At 37.3% G+C, this 17779-nt stretch overlaps 1 protein-coding gene across 5 annotated transcripts in view; it reads right to left on the bottom strand.

The window, feature by feature from the left end:
- Positions 1-9173: 9173 nt before the first annotated feature.
- The window catches only part of LOC103154417 (metal transporter CNNM4), a 41123-nt gene continuing 32517 nt past the window's right edge, over positions 9174-17779 (bottom strand). The window contains exons 5-9 of one of the 5 annotated variants that reach the window (XM_007575688.2): positions 16200-16296; positions 15256-15318; positions 13176-13232; positions 10150-10331; positions 9174-9572 (exon numbers count right to left, since the gene is read on the bottom strand). In XM_007575688.2, coding sequence (XP_007575750.1) covers positions 9324-9572; positions 10150-10331; positions 13176-13232; positions 15256-15318; positions 16200-16296 — 648 coding nt within the window. In that variant the 3' untranslated portion in view covers positions 9174-9323. The remainder of the gene's footprint in view (positions 9573-10149; positions 10332-13175; positions 13233-15255; positions 15319-16199; positions 16297-17779) is intronic. The other 4 variants (XM_016662698.1, XM_016662699.1, XM_007575690.2 and 1 more) reach the window with 4 other exon arrangements.

The raw sequence follows: 17779 nt of genomic DNA, 5'->3' as shown, positions 1-17779 counted from the left end.
CGAGCCGCACTTGGAGGGTGTTGGTTCCTGTGAGAGAAGTTTGTTACAACAGCAAACATGTAACAACACATGTCCAAACTAACAGCAGTCATGATAACGGTTGGTTTCTGTCGTGGCATCAGAAAGGCGGTTTCATCACATCCTGTTTACACACCTTCCTTTGCTGCGCTCTGTGTTTGTTTTGCGTCTGCAGTCGAACTGGTGGAGTTGCTTTCTCAGAAAAAATTCCCAGTGATGACACATGTTGCGCCTCACCTCTGGGAGTTTTTCTGGGTTCGTATTTCACCCACTTCCTACAGCAGCTGCATCTCATTTCCTCTAGGCGAGGTGTGTCTGGAGGCTGCTTCATCACATGTTGCTGCAGTTACCATCAGTGTGAAAAGAAAACAGGAAATATTATTCTTATTTTATACTTCCTAGTGTCTTGGCGAGAACTCTTAGTGTTCAACAATTTACCAGAGGAGAAGAAAGCTACAAGGTTTGGCCTCTTCATTATTAGCACACAAGCAGACAAAAGGTTGAAAAAGTAAAAGAAAACAAGTGATGAAAGTCAGAGTAGCAGGAAAGAACCCAAACATGTAGACAAACCACAGGCTGGGATTTGAAACCAGAACCTTCCTGCTGCAAGGCAGCAGCAACATTTTTAAACAGAAAATAAAAACCAAACCCTCTAAAATTTAATTTACATCTATGGGTGTCTCTATGTGTGTTTTCTAAAAAAATGAATGATATAATCGTGAAAACTGGCATTTTGTGTTAAGATGTAGTGATTTTCTGAGTGTGATTAAAGTAAAACTGGACATCACAATAAAATATGTTTCCGTCTGTGGTTATCCTGAAATGAGAATCCAAAGGACTCAGATGGAGCAAAAATAAAACAAAAATTAAATTTACTTAATTTATTGTCAACAAATTCCAGGTGAAGAACATATTTCACCAGGCTGCTGCTCTCTTTTATAAATCCTCCAACATAACAGTAAAAACACACACACACACACACATTTTAGCTTCTTTTTAGTTTGACAAAAAAACATTTTTAAATCTGTTGTGAGTTTTACTGACCTGAGTTTAGATTTAAATCAGTTTAGAACCGGATAAGAAAATCATTATTGTTCAAAGTTACTCCTGCTTTGCTGTTGAAGTGATTTAAACCATGAATACTTCAACATTGTGAGGAGGCAGCATCTGGATCAAACTTCAGAAAACTGCAAAACAGTCGAAGCACTGAGTTCCTTTAAAAACCTACAAGGTTAGAGATGCTTTTAAACATAATAGATGGAACATTTAATAACATATTTAATGTAAATGGATGTTTCTTCTCAAATTGGAGACTGTTTGATGTTGTTATGATGTAAAACACTTTGATCTCTTTTTGCTGAAATGTACAGATACTCTTAATTGATTCATTAATTGACTGAAGGAAAACCACAAACATATAGAGGAAAAACATCTCAGGTTTAATAGTAACGCTCTTCATCCTCAAACTCAATAAGACATCAATTATAAAACAATATTTACACACTTTTCTCTCTTTGTCAACAGAAGGTATAAAGCATAACCAGTTTCCTCAAATATCAGCCGTTCCATTTATATGAAAAATAAATTCAACATAATTACAGACATTCTTAAAAAACACCCACTTATGAATACATTCACAGATTAACATGAAACCAGAATGTGAAGCAGGTGTGGCGGGCAGAGACAGCGGGAGGTCAGGTCCCAGCAGCCTGTTGGGTTTGATGAATTCACCATGAAAACCTTCCAGCAGCTTCCAGCGCTGCGGCCGAAGTACAGAGTCATGGTGCTGCCTCAGAGCCGCGCTGATGAAATGCTGGCCAGTAAGTGTTTTGTAAGCGTGTCGCAACTGCAGCTGAGCAAGTCATTTTGGTAAATTCCTCAAATTTTTGAAAATACTACATTGATTGCTAAAGTGGTTTTATATTTAACAACAGAAGAGGATTGTTTTTTCTCTTCTTGCTCAGATTATGAAAAGTGTGAAAACTGAAACGTGACTGGATGAAGCCAGTTTGTACTGCGAGATATAACCACTTATGAATATATATATCTATATATATATATATATAGATATATATATATAGATAAAGAACAGAGGAAAGCCGTTGTGGTGGATGTAGCAATACCAAGTGACCACAACATCAGGAAAAAGGAGCACGAGAAACTGGAGAAATACCAGGGCCTCAGAGAGGAACTGGAAAAGACCTGGAAGGTGAAGACCACAGTGGTGCCTGTGGTCATCGGGGCCCTCGGGGCAGTCACCCCCAAACTGGAGCAGTGGCTCAAACAGATCCCAGGAACAACATCAGACATCTCAGTCCAGAAATGTGCAGTTCTAGGCACAGCCAAGATACTGCGCAGAACCCTCAAGCTCCCAGGCCTCTGGTAGAGGACCCGAGCTCAGAGGATGAAAGAGAGAGAGAGAGAGAGAGACCACCCGCAGAGGGTGTGTGTGTGTGTGTATGTATATATATATATATATATATATATATATATATATATATATATATATATATATATATATATATATATATATATATATATATATATATACAGGAACTGGAGCTTGTTTCTACAAGCTGCAGCATGTAACGTTTATGAAAATATATCTTTTTACATATTTGTTGTTATGAGACAGATAACCTGTGAAGAGATTCAGTTGCTCTTCCTTCTCCTATTGTTAACTAGAAACAACCAATCAGAGCCAGGAGGCGGGTCTTAACGCTGTCAATCACCCTTCCTTGCTCTCTGCTATGTTGCAGCTAGCATAGCCGGTCATAAATGCTAAGGCTAGTTAGCATGCCCGCCGATTGTAGCGGATAAACCATAAACATTTAGCAGCGACTATATGAGGTTGATTGACAGCGCTAAGACCCTCCTCCAGGCTCTGATTGATTGTTTTTGTGCATTTCCTCAGAAAGCATGGTAATGCAGAGAGGACATCAATAGATTATCTGTTTTAATAACAAACTGTCACGAAATGACAGTTTTAACAAATATGTAAAAAACATATTCTTTATTAAAGTTACCTGCTGCAGCTTTAATGCTAACGCCGTTAGCTTTATCCACTTCAACCCTGAACAGGAGACAGTTATCATGACCCTTTATGTTGACATGGAGTTAAATAGTTTCATCAAATGAAACCATGCTTCTGAACAGTAATAAAACACATTCAACAATGTAATTGTACAGATTTTTAACAAGTTTCACAAACTCAAAACTAAATGCACGGTTACCAAATTTAATCACTGCTGTATTAATATACAGCAGAAATAGCAAAAATATACAGCTTAATTACTGAAATCAACTTGAATAGAACATTACAAAATAATTTGAGGAACACAAGCTCAGTTGCAAAATTATTAAAGCTTTCAGTTTAGAAAGAAACTCAGAAATATAAAACACAAAAGATGCACATAACTATTCTCAGACTGGAGCTAGAAAGCAAACTAAAGTTTTTTAAGGCACAGGAATCCAAAGCTCCTGAACAGCAAAGTTAACAAGCAAAAACAGCTGCCAGAAAAGTTTTACAGAGCAGGAATTTATGAGTTGTCATGTTTTAATGCTGTGAAAAGTAGCATTTCTATCTGAAATAAAAGGAAGACCAAAGAAAATTTATCAACTGTACAAGCAATTATTTTAAAGATTTTTTTTTTTACGTAAACGCAGTGTATATTTTGTAATAATATTTACGTGTATCAGCCACCATTATCACTTGAACTTCAGAAGCTAACTGTAAACACCAGGAGGAAAGAGCAGCTGATTAAAAAATGTGATCTGTGACATGCTAAGCAACGTTAGCTTAGCCTAATGATCCCTTTTGCTGATCTTCTCGTTCATTCACGTCTCTATTCTAGTTCTAGATCTCACACAGCCAACCAGGCAGCAAAAATATACTAAAAACATGTCTGATGGAGAAAGAACTGCTGGCTACAAAGACAAAACAGCAACTAGAGAGCTAAGCTAACATTAACAGGCAGTTTATATGGTTAGCTCAACATGCGTTTAGCTAAGAGTTGAGAACTCTCATGCAAACATGAAAACTCTTGAATTGCTATAAAGTTTGTGTGTCTAAGATGTTTTAGGTGATTAAAATTCTCTTTAACACAGAGTCTGTGCAAAGCAGCTGTTAGCATCGAGCTAACAGCTTGTTAGTTAAGCAGTTAGCTTAAAAGCTGCAGTCTGAGTCTCAAACCAACATAATGTTGCTTCTGAAGCTCAGATATGGGAATGAAAAGACATCAGAACAGAACATTCTAGTTGTAAATTAGAAAACCAGCTGGATTTACTAATTGTTGTGGCGCTAACTGAATTTAGCAAGATAAGCTAATAATATATTTCTCTCCCCCTTATGCATTCAAACACAAAAGGACTGTACTAATGTTTCATAGCATTATGTGTGCTTCTGGTTTAATGAGATAAAGTAAAAGTGGTAGTAAATATAAGGTTGTTTTATTGGTTGTTTCTGTTATTTAGTTTTTAATTCAGTTTTTTGTGTCAGGTTTGTTTTGGGAAACTGCAACAAATACATATTTCTTTCTTAGCATAGTATTGATATTAAGACAGCCAGCAGCATCTTTGGGAAAATCATTTGCAGCTGATTTTAGAAACCGTCTTCTGAAACAAACATTTTGAATCACGCTAGCTAAAACAGGAAGGCACCATATAAGGATGATGACATAGAATCTGGAAATCTCCCAGAGAAATCACAGAATGATTTGTTTTCTTGACAAAATAAGCAAAGGAAATTTGGAAATAATTCAATTGGGTGTGGTGGCTAATCAGCCACAAAGGAAAAAGGTTAGAGAAAGTTATTTGCTACGAAATGATCTAAGAGCTTCACGGAGATAAACACAGAAAAGCCAGATTTCTCTTCACCTGCATAGAAAAACAACTTTTATCCCAGGATAATAAAGTGATTTGAATCTGTGACAACAAAAACACAGTGAAAACAACAACATGGTTCATGTCATGGCTAAGACTGCTAGCTTGAGTAAAGTCAAGCTGTGGAGGTGGGGATGGGTGATGCTTGTCAGAACATTTTGACACCTGATAGTCAGTAGACTCTGTTCGACTGAGGACCAAAAACTGCAACATTTTTCCATTTTCAGCTGCTGTGGTTCTTTCTCACTGCACTGAGACAAACACAAACCCTTTGAGCAACATGTTCCCCTCCTGGCCTGTGGGGGCGCTGCACCACGAACCACTGAAGGAAGCGACACACAAACCACTGAAGACACTGAGCACAACTTCTTTTTCAAGAAATGTAAACAAATATGGAGTGGCGTCACATTTTAGCCGTTGGAGGATTTCTTTTGTATTTGGTAAAAAAAAACATGAGTTATTTCTCCTGGTAGCGCTAGACTCGCGTGTTTGTTTTGGGTGTATTTACCCAGAATGCCCTGCTCTGTAGTCCGCTTCCTGCTTTTGGATCAGTATCCGGACCGATTGCCGTTCATTTATGCATTCGAACTGCACCAGCGTTCACTTCAACAAACTGAGACCGAGGTTTGAAGGCAGACCAGAGTTTATGTGGAGAAATGAGATTTGCAGAATCACACACACAAAGTCGTTAAAAAAGAACTTTGACTGATAACACCCACAGGCAACAACACAAGCCAGACTGGAGAATCTGCACAACAGGAGCTAATTTCAGTGCTTGGTTTAGTTTTTGTTACAAGGGATCAAAATGGCCCCTTTAATCTCTATGTGGGACAGAGTTGCTGGGTTTTCAAGCTAAAGTAAACACCACATGTATAACATTAGTTCTGATTCTACAATAATGATCATGTTTAGGAGAGTGCGACTTTTAGCTGCTTCCATTCACCACTGTATTTTTTTACAGTACATAAAGTGGGAAATTCTGGGGTTTCTGTAGTTTGTGAAAAGGGCTGTAAAGATAGTGAAAACCGGATCTGAAATTATATTTTAGTATTTCAGCTCAGAATGCTTTTAAATTCCTAGGCAGGGTGTCGGTCGGGTAGGTATCCAAAATACTCTCATTTTACCTGGTTTTTTCATCTTCAATAAACTAACAACTCTTCAGTTTATGTGCAAAGATTCAAACTGGAGTCTTTAACGCTTCTTTTGTCTTAGGTAGAAAGTGATATATATATATTACTCTAAACACAAAATGCAAAATCTGCGTTTTTTTCTTTCTTACATATTTCTTCAACTTTGGATGTAAACATTCACAGAACTGTCTGATCTGAATGCAGTTAAAAACAAAAAGTTATAAAAATGCCCTTCAGCAGGCAGCTCAGGTCCAGATTATGTTGATGAAAATCACTTTGAACTTTCACAGAAATCAATTTCAGAATGAAACCGGTTACATAAGAGGGACTCAAACTATTTCTTCACGTAAACTCCAGCCGGTCCTCAGCATTGCGTCATGTGTTGCTGCTGCAGCAGAGCCTGACGTTTACTCAGTTACCAAGTACTATAAGGAATTTTTACTGTTCCTCCCTTGTGACACAAAAATCCAAATGTAAACAAAATTAGACACAGGAAGTTTTAAAATCACAAAACATTTCCCACGGAACTCAAAACAGAGAAATGCCTTGGTTTCAGATGCGAACTGAAAATGCAAGGAAAAGCGTTCTGTAGTTCCTCTTTGGGGCAGAAAGAGTCGATTTTCAGTTGACTTTACATTCATGAGGATCAAGAGGAAAAGTTTCACTTGATAGTGGGAAAATAAAGCGGAGCAAAAAGAAACAAAGATGAGGAAAAAAAGCAAAAAACTTCTTTATCAGCAGAAAATGTGAACCGCATAAAGAATGTTTAGGAAAACTTCAAGACATCACAGAAAAAAATCCATCACAAGAAATGTAATTATATCAGTTTTATGATTGATTCTCCTGTTAAAATCTCTTTTGAAGTTACAGTAAAATATAACTGGAGTGTACGCAGCTCAAATTGAAAAAAAAAAATAAAGCACTGATGATAATAAATGTACAGAACAGTCGAACATGAAAGTGACACAATGCAGCTGAGTGTTTCAACTTCGTGGTTCCATATAATCATCCCACATTCCTCGATCTAAAAACAAAAAAATCCCAAACAATAAATGCAAATCATTGCAAAAAAATTACATTTGTTGCGCCTCATCGGCAAAAATATATACAAGTATTAAAGTAAATAAATAAAGTCTCTGATTTCTTTAAAGTATTTTCTTAGGAGGTGACGCAGCATCCCTCTTTTGGTTTATGATCCCACCGAGCGATCCCCATTTTTGGTCTCTCACACACACGCACAAACACCGTCACACGCACACACACCTTCTCACTCACACACACACACGTATACAAAAATCAAAAGAAAAGTCCCGGGCTCGTTCCAAAAGAAGGAGTGGGTTCGGAAGTCTCTTAGCTCTCAGGCCTCCTCCTCTCTGTGAAAACCGGCACCTGATTTCTCTGGATTTGGCCTGAATTCAGCTTTAAAACAAAATAATTAAAGATTTCACAGAGACAAGAGCAGCCACGGTTAACGTACCCTACACATTTCATAAAACATTCATTTCACTTATGTTGATTGTCTTAATCAGAATACAGACTGACTGTCAATCAGTGTGAATCTCTTCACAACTTCAGGATATAAAGGCTCTTGGTTAGTCACCGGAAACAAAAAAACTAACCGAGGATGAACCTCCCATCGCAGCTCCTCCGACGTTGCAGAGAAAACAAAAAGTTCATCAATAAATATGCGACTAGAAATCTCTATGGAACATATATTACTTTGTCTGAACTCCGACGGATCCTCTCTGTCTTCTGGATGCTGATTGGAGGAGGTGGATCGGACTGCTACACATGCTGCAACGCCATTGGTTCACGGCTCTCTGACACGGGATTGGTGGAGGCAGGAGGGCAGAGTCTCCCTGAGTCTCTGAACTGGAAGCAACGCGGAAACCGAGGAGGAAGCTGAATGTGCCAGCGGTGGCCATGACGGCGGCCATGACGGCAGCCATGACGCCAGCCATGACGGCGGCCATGACGGGATAAAAAGGTTAACTTCCTGGTCTCCACAGACAGCCGCTGGGTGTTCAGCCTGCTTGCATGGTTGTGGCAAAATACACTTTTGGTGGGTTTTCTTCACGATGAGCCAAAACTTTACAGCAGAAATCCACAAAACAAATTTATTCCAAACCGATCGGCTAAAACCGCTATAAAACAGGGAAATTTACGTTTTATTCAAGGTGCTTCATAGAAAAATGACTTTTTGAGGAGATTACAGACTTCAACTGCATCCACACTGAACAAACTAAATATTATCAAGTATTTTTTAGTGTATTTTCCAGTGGAAATATCTTAGCATTCTTGAAATACAATAAATTAACTTACAAATAACTTTTCAGCAACAAATAGGAGCGTGCTTTTTGTTAATGAATACTTAATATTGACAAAAAATTACAAGTTGCACTGGGAAAATATTTCACTTAAAATGTTTTGTCATTAGTGAAATAATCTGCCAATGGAACAAGTACACTTTAAAAATAAATATTAAGGAATTATGAACTTAAAACAAGCTCCTATATTGTGCTGAAAAGTTACTTGCAAGTTAATGTATTTAATTTCAGGTGTACTAAGATATTTGCACTAGAAAATAGACTAAAACTTACTTGGTATAAGTTTGTTTTTGCAGTGCTAATAAATCCTGATGGATGTTACAGCTTTAGATATGAAATCACACAATTTCACTGATATTAGTTCAGCATAAAATAACTAAAGAGATCCAGATATTTTACCTTAGTTCACATGACAAGAGACAAAAATAACTTAATTTTAGGAGCTTAATTTTAGTAAATAATTCCTTAATCCTGATTAAAGAAAAGAAATACTCGTTCCACTGGCAGATTATTTTATTTATGGGGGAAACGTCTTGTTATAAGTCAAAACAATCTGCCAGGGCAACTAGTATTTTTCATGAATATTAAGGAATTATTGACTAATAATAGGCTCCTTTATATTCAAAACTACAAAAGAAAAGTAAGTTTTTTGTGATTTTGAGGGCAAATAAATCCTGATGCTGATTTACAGCATTAAATATAAAATCTAACAGGTATTATCTTAGGTTTCTGGGTGTGTCTAACTTCTCTTTCTTGCTGAATTATTGATATAAAACTCTTATATTGTCAATATGAAAGAACTAAAACGATGCAGATCAAGAGTTTTAAGTGGTTGTAATGTTTTGGCTCATCAGTGTTTGTTGGTATTTTGAATTCCCGCATATTTACATGATATGCGCGCATGGCTTGTCTCTGGGACTTTTGGTGCTGACAGCGCCCCCCCCTGGCAGGGAGGGGAAGCTCGGGGTCAGACGCTGTTGTCCAGCTGGTTGTGATGGTGGTTCGCCGTCGGCACCGCCGCCGTCTGCTCGTTCAGCAGCAGCAGCAGCGTCTTCTCGTCCGGGCCGTTCTCCGTCAGGGCGGAGTCTGCTTCCAGGTCCAAGATGGCTGCCGAGGGCAACGTCTCCTCCTGGGAGTAGTGAGAGCTCTCTGGGGACTGAGGCGTGCTGTCCAGGCGAGACGCAATCAGGCCGTTCTGGTACTGCGAACGCGTGATCTGAGGGAGATTTAGGGAAAAAACACATTAATGTTTTCATAAATGCAACGGGATGAGCCAAAAGGATATTTTTTATCTGCTTCAAAGTTTAACTTTGTCAATAAATGTAATAAAAACTAGGAATGCACCGATCCACTTTTTCTCTTCTGATACCGATTCAGATCAATCAGGTTTATTAGTATAGCACATTTCAGCAACAGTCATAAAAAAACACATTACTATACAGTCAACAATTAAGAAAACCAGAAAATTTCATATTTTATTACACATCAAATATGTTTCCTGTATTAAGACTTTTTATGGTTGAAAAGTCATAATAAATGTTTTTTAGACCATTTATTACTGATCAAAAGCAACTAACTCATTTAAAGAAAGTCAGTGTTTCAGCTGTTTTGCCGTTTTATAAAAATTTGTTCCAGATTTGTGATGCATAGAAGCTGAATGCTGCTTTTCCACGTTTGGTTCTGGGGATGCAGAGCAGAACCAGAACCCGATTTGGGTCGGAGAACGTAGATATTTACTGATAGATCAGTGAACGTGTAGCCTTCCTCTGATTTGTTGGCCGTTCTGGACCCACCTTGACGAACTGCAGGTCGGTGAGCGCCCGGACGTTGAAGTCGGGGGTGTAGTGATGCGCAGCCATGCTGCTGTTGAGCTGGCTGTTGCTCCCGCTGACGGCCAGGGAGTCGGTCCGGTCCGCCCCGCTCAGAGACGCCGTCCGGTTCAACCCGCTGAGGTGGGACGGCGAGCGAAACTCTACTAACAACACAACAGAAACTCTGTTAAATCAGCTCCGGATCAACATTTCAACACAGAAACGTTTAATTTGACCGGCAGACACTTTAAAACCGGTTCAGACTGGGTTCATAACTACTGCACTGCAAAAACACTAAATCTTACCAAGCATCTTTAGTCTCGCTTCAAGTGCAAATATCCAAGTCCACTAGAAATAACACAAAATTAACTCTTCAGCTAGATGCAGGAGTTTGTTTTGAGTCAATAGTTCCTTAACCTTGATGAAAATGATCTAATTCCACTGGCAGATTATCTCACTTATTACAAGACATTTTTCCCATGTTAGAAGAGAAATAATCCGCCAATAGAGCTAGGACTTTTTAATCAAAACAAGTTCCCATATTTCTCTGAAAAGTTGCTTGTGAGTTCATTTTGTCTTATTTCTACAGTTTACTAAGATTCATTAGAAACTGGACCAAAACTACTTGGTGAGGTTCTGAGTTTTTGCAGTGTGGTTCAAAGATGCGATGCAGGTTAGGACTGATGAGTAACTATGAGGAAACAAAGTGTTAAGAATGCAGGAAACGGCAACAGAAACCATCAAACAACCATAAACACATCTGGATGAGGGGGTGCAGAGGAAGCAAACGTTTGTTTACTCAAACTTTATGCCACCAGTCAGTGGCGCAGAAAACTTTCCATCTAAAGTGACTCTAAAGTCAGGATCTTACATCAGCCACACGTCACAATTTCTTCAAAGTAAAGCGGATTAAATCTGTTTTTAATTCATCATGTTAGGATTTATCTGCCATGACACAAAGATAAGTTACACAACGCTTTAGTTTCCAAACTCCAAACCAAATAAAAATGTGAAATAAATGCATCAAGCAGCAGAAATTTGATTAATATTTCATAACACATTAATGGTTAAATAAATCTTTAATCCTTAAAATGGGACATAATCCCCACTCTGCTCCAGGTAAAGACGTGTAAAAAAAAAAAGCCTTAAAACATTCATTTTATGCAGTTTAGTTGTTAAATTAAAAAAAAAAGTATGCGGAAAAAATCTGGTGTGAAGAAATCCCAAAAACACAGGACTTTTACCGGCTGGATTTCAGAGTTTCAGTTTGCACAGTCCGCCCAGTGGATCCTGGATCTACTTTATGCATGCTAAGCTGGCTCTACACTCGCTAAGCTAACTCTACACACGCTAAGCTAACTCTACACTCGCTAAGCTAACTCTACACACGCTAAGCTAACTCTACACACGCTAAGCTGGCTCTACACTCGCTAAGCTAGTTTTACATATTTCTAAGTTAGCATTTAGAGCCAACTTCCTGGAAAAGGAGCGTAGCTTCCTGCCAGAATCCATCAGGTTTTTATTTAGATATGAGATATCTAAGATTTGACTGGTGCAAATTATACGGAAGATATTTTGAAAGCAAACACACGAGAAATAAGACGAAACTAACTTTTCAGCAAGATGTAGGCTCCTGTTTTAAGTTAATAATGAAAAAGTTCCAGTTCCACTGGCAGATAAATTTATTTATAACAACAAAATTTGACCACGTTATAAGTCAAATAATCTGCCAGTGGAACTAGAACTTTTTTTTATCAATACTGAGAAAAGATTTACTTAAAACAAGCTCCTATATCTCACTGATAAAACTAACTTAAAAGCAACTTGTCTTATTTCAAATCTAACTGCACAATTTCTAGAAGTGTGTTTTTGACAAGTCAAAATTTCTTGTAAGGTGAATGATGGAGATTTCTTGAACATTTTTTAATCTGGACGACTTTTCTAGTTCAGATATCTTTGTGGCATTTTTTGAGTATTTTGTCCAGAACAGCCAACGCCATATTTTATTAAAGTTTAAACCAGAAAAAAACAAACAAAAAAACAAACACATAAATGATCTTACAAAAGTACAGATAATAAAAGTCCCTTTTATAGAGGCTTGGCGTAAATTATGGCTTCATTCATGATGACAATGTGCACATATGTAAACCATTGGACATGTACAGTGAACTTAAACAGGTCTTTGAACAGAGCGTGCAATATAAGCAGTTGGACAACAGCCACCGACTGTTTGGACAGCCCGCAGCATCACAAGGGAGATTTATGTGCCATTTCTTAGTTCAGATAAATAAAAAAGTCCTTTTGAAAATATCTTAAATTGTAAAAGCAGACATTTTTAATTCAGAACAGACAACATGTATTTGTTTCTAGTCAAAACTCCTGTTTAAATCCAGTTTGCCATGCACAGTGCTACTGTTAGCTGCAGTATTTCAGCCATATTGTGAGCTTTGGAGACAACATGACTGTGCATTTAAAGTCATTAAAAATTCAAAGAAATGTTGATTACTTTGGAACATTTTCTATAGTTTGATTTATTTTAAATAGATTATAAGATTATTACTTATTAGAATGAAACATTTTGAAGCACCTAAATGAAACACAGAGTTTCCCGATTTTTTAAGAAGCTGCAATAAAACATAATCTTATTTTTTGGCTTTTTATACATCTTTACCAGGAGTGGCAATATGCATGTAGCTTTGTAAACTGAGATGACGAAATTAAACAATTTATTCATCCAGTCAACCATTAGAGTCCAAACATATTAGTTGAAATAAATTAAAGATAAGGAAAATCATAACCAATGTCTTTCAGGCAGTCAGTGTGTTTCTAAAGAAAATGACTCAAATGAATCGCTAACAATATTTAATTGGAATATTGGGAAACAAACAGTTTATCACAGTTTCTATCTGCCAGTGGATGATGCTTGAAACCCATTCTCCTCACTCACACACACACACACACACACACACTGATCCGTTCACCCAGTGCATTATTATGATGATGATTACCGGTTGGTGTGAGTCGTCCAGCAGGGGGCCTCAGTGAGTCATAGGAAACTGTTTTACCTGGACACGTCAACCACGTTAGTTTATCAGGAATGAACCGTTCATCCTGGTTTTCCACAGCTAGTTTCACAGTTAGTGGTTAGATTAGACTGGATTAGCAAACTCATCTTATTGGGAGGAGATTCTGGTAATCCAGCAGGAGATTTTTCTTTCTGGTTAAACTCAGGAAACTGATTTATAACTCAAAGTAATGACAGAAAAATCACAAATATTCTCGTTAGCAGTTTTAAATTAGCCTCCCTTTTAGAGAGTAAAAGTGACAAAAATCAAGGGATTTTATTTTAATTTTCTAATTTTCTTGAAAATGCTTAAAAATACAAAACTTATCTTGAATTGTTTTTATTAAAACAAGTATAATAAAAATTTAAAGTTCAATTCAAGATCAATTTAAACAGCAGTTTAAATTTAAAAGACCACTTATGATTTTAAAATATCTATGTTAATTAGCAGGAAAAAAATTATTGCATTTTCATTTGATTTTTAAACACAAACACAAATAAAAAAAACTACTGGTTACTTTAAAAAAGGCTTGTCAACATTATTGACATTATTATTAATAATAATAATGCTGTTATTGATTATTATTAAATTTATTAAAGGTACAAATTCAGATTTGTTCAGAAGTCTCAGTGCATTGGTTGATTTGGCTTTTTATTATTTTACTTTTTCAAATTTAGTTTGTAAAAATGAAAGATAAATAAAAAAGAACTACAATATAGGTAAAGACTTCTCTGTGTTCTGAAAAAACAAATTAATAAAAAAAACAAAGTTTTGTATTTCATCTCAGGAAAGATGAAATGAAACAAAATCTTTGATTTATTGGTGGGAAAAAATGCATATTTTCCTTTTTTTTGATGAATTAATTATTTTAAAAACATTTTTAAAAATGTATGTTATATTTAACTTTGGTATGCACCTAAAGCTGAACGGTGACATTTAGCAAACAGAATCTTGGATAAGAAAGGAAAGAAAAACATTTCTGACGTTATTTTGTCATTTTTCTCTCGTTTCCAGCCCCTCTGCTGTTAAAACCTGCTGAAAAATCTCCAACTGGATCTCTAAGAATTACAGTCAATAACATCAGGAAGCCAGTTTCTGTTTGAGTTAGTGTTTTTAAAATGGAGCGGATCGCAGAATTGACCCAATTCCAAATAAAAACCTTTCAACAAACCATCTTCTTTCATAACTACAACATTTATGTGAACACATTTGGAACTGGGTGGAGCTTTAGAGACAAAAACTAAATCCTACAGCAGAAATCCTGAAAGTCTCTAAACTATCATTAAATGAATAAATGAAAGAAACGTTCATAAAGAAATAATCAGTCAACTGGAAGAAGATCCATCTAGAAGCGGCTCGATGGTTTTATTCCTGGAGGGAAATCAGTCGTCATGTCGTCCCTCTAAAAGAAAACTGATATTTTGGCAAACAATCTGACCAACAGTCCTGAAAACTGAGGAACTGTTCACGCGAAGCGGTAACCTGCTGAACAGTTCAGTTTCAAACAGATTTCATATCAGAGGCTGAATTATTCTCACACACACCACAGCTGGTTTTTAAGTGTGGCAAAGTGAGGTGGCGCTCTTGGGTTTGTGTGTTGGTAAATGTTTGGGACGTCGAGTCCAGGAAAGAGAACGATGGAGTTCAGATTGATGGGCAGCAATAAATGATCCCTAAAACCATAAAACCTTCAATTAAGGACACTTGTCAGAAAGTATAATCACTGTTACAGGACAAATAATTGTTTGCCAAAATCCTTAAAGATTAAACCTACAATCAGTCGCATGAGAGACAGAGCAGGAACTACGTGTTAAAACCTAAAGAAGTGACAATAATCAGCTTTTTCTACAGACTTTATGGGTTAAAACCTAAAGAAGTGACAATAATCAGCTTTTTCTACAGACTTTACGGGTTAAAACCTAAAGAAGTGACAATAATCAGGTCTTTCTACAGACTTTGTGCCCTTTGACCCCCCACCCAACCTGAGCTCGGTGTTAGACCACCCAGACATGCCGGCTTTTACCTGGCAACCGAGAGAACAGAGAAAACCTCTTAAAGGAGAGCAGGCGATTGCGCGGCGCGGCCACTGAGAGGATAGCAGACAGGGAGGGTGAAAGGGAAGGTCAAAGGTCAGGGAGACAGGTCTACTCAGAGGACAGGGGACATGCAGAACCCTGGAGACGCTCTCCTGATCCCACAGAAACCCAGAGAGCCCACAGCATAATGCTGTTGCTGCAGAGCTGGAATAAAAGCTCAGGTGTAGATCAGGGGTGTCCAACATGTGGCGCGGGGGCCAATTGTGGTACAAATCTGACTTTGCTGCATCCAAATCAGCTTTTATTAAATTTACTAAACGCTGTTAAATTAGCAAACATTTTTGAAGGATAGTGACCCAAATCCGGTTTTTAAAACATTTGTTCAATTGAAAACTAGCCGCCTTTCTTTTAATAAAGCAAATGTGCAAAATTATTTTAAATGTTTGGATTTACAATGAAAACGCGCCCAAAACAAATTAGGCTACATTATTTGCTTGATTTTATTTTATCTTTTATTTTTCTTGGCATGGAAGAATGTTTGACCCAACATGAGAAAAAGTTTGGACACCCCTGATGTAGATGCTGAAGAGGGAAGAAAAATTACAAAACAAAAACTAAAATAATTCTTTATTTTTGGCTTTTTTTCCTTATAAAGCTCCTGAAACAGAAAATAACTAAGTGGGGAAATCAGAACATTAATGCCTTTAAATTTATGTTCTAGTTTTTGCTTTTAAGACACGTTTTAACATCTTGTAAACCCATCCAATGTTCTGCTGAACCAAATAAAAGAGTTGATGAAATTTCAAGGCTTGAACAACTCTTTCATGTTGCCACAGGGAGGCAGTAGAGAGACATGTTCAATAACTCTCTCAGATTAAAGTGGGTCAGTAACGGGTTGTCAGGTTCAAGCAGAGGAGGTTTGTGGACTCACCCTGAGTGGGAGCACTGAGCGCCATGACGCCATAATACGAAAACGCTCCGGCCTCAAACTTCATGTTCTCGTTTCCGGCCTCCACCTCCACTCGCCCCTGTGGATTTAACACACAGACGCCATTTTCAAAACATAAACACCAAAAACAGCAAACGATTCCTCTCAAAACTGAAAAATATGAGGGAAAATTGTATTTTTTCCAAGAAAGGGTCAATACACCATTTGACCTCTAGATGGCGCCACATTTCCAAGTAAAACTCAGTGTTTATCACTCCGGAGCAGCAGAGGAAACTGTTCAGAGGGATGTTGGATGAAAATATGAGAAAATAATGAATTTAGCGGGTCACAGAGGACAGACTGGGGGTTAAGGAAGCTGATGTACTGGTACAGAGCGTTGGCCCAGTTCAACCAGCTGGAATGTGTGACTGCAGCAACAACGCAGCAGTTAATCCATCCAACCGTCCCTCCTTCCTTTCATCCCCAATGAAAGCAGAACAGGTGGGAAAATAAAAACATCTGAACAAAAACACAAATTTATTCAAACATCATATTATTTCTCTTGATATTTATATTATATTCCTAATTCTTTGGACTGTAGTGACTAAAGTTTTGTACTAATCACAGTCCATCACATCATCTGCTAATATTTAAACTTTATAAAGCTTCAGATGGTTGTAAGTGAAAAAAACAACTACGCTACAGCAATTTAAAGGGAGATATGAAGACTCCACCCCCTGGAGATAAAAGTTAATAACACATCAAAATGATCATAAAGTTGCCACATTACGTAAGAACATTTTTGCTCCAGTGTAAATTTTTCTGTCAAATTAAAACATAAAAGGCTGAAAATAACCTTCAGCTATTTTAGGAAGTTAACTCTGCAGTTACAAAGTAACAGGAGGGAAGCTGTTCATGCTGTAAACACTGCAGAGTCCAGCTAACAGCGAGCTAAAGCTAAAGCTAAAGCTAAAGCAACATTACAGCACAGAACCGAGCAGAACCCAGTCTGTCAACAGTCCCTGCACCTCCAACTATCCGATCAGTTCTTTCTAAACTACAATGAGAAAAACAGAAACTTGTTCTGGAGTTGCTCTTATTGTGGGGAATTATGAGCGTTGGCCTTGATCCACATATGCATTTTAACTTTATCTTAGTAATTATTCTGGTTAATCTAATAAAACGTTTGCACATTATGCAGATTTCTCACACTTAATCCCTTTTTATACAATATCAGAAATACATTAAAAGATGTAAATAAACCCATAATTCAATCCCTTTGTTGTAGAAAATAAACATTTTAATGACACCATTCCTTTGGTGAATGCTTCATCACATGAGGCGAAGGAGGAATCTGCAGCTGAAAAGCATTTCTGACATCGACATGTAAAATCTAATCCCTTTCTGTTCAACTTAACATCAGATCAGTGTAGGGCTGATCTGGTGATTATTTATTGGATTAAAATAATTGGACAAATGGTGACTAATAGATCAATCATTAATCACAATTAATCCAAATAAAAGGTTCAGCAATAATGCATCTATCAATCAGTGCATCCATCCTCCAGAAATGTTTATGAAAA

This window comes from Poecilia formosa, unplaced genomic scaffold (genome assembly GCF_000485575.1).
Source record: "Poecilia formosa unplaced genomic scaffold, Poecilia_formosa-5.1.2 Scaffold386, whole genome shotgun sequence".
Taxonomy (NCBI): domain Eukaryota; kingdom Metazoa; phylum Chordata; class Actinopteri; order Cyprinodontiformes; family Poeciliidae; genus Poecilia; species Poecilia formosa.
The sequence above is the reverse complement of the archived record's forward strand: the minus strand, read 5'-3'. Positions and strand labels throughout refer to the sequence as shown.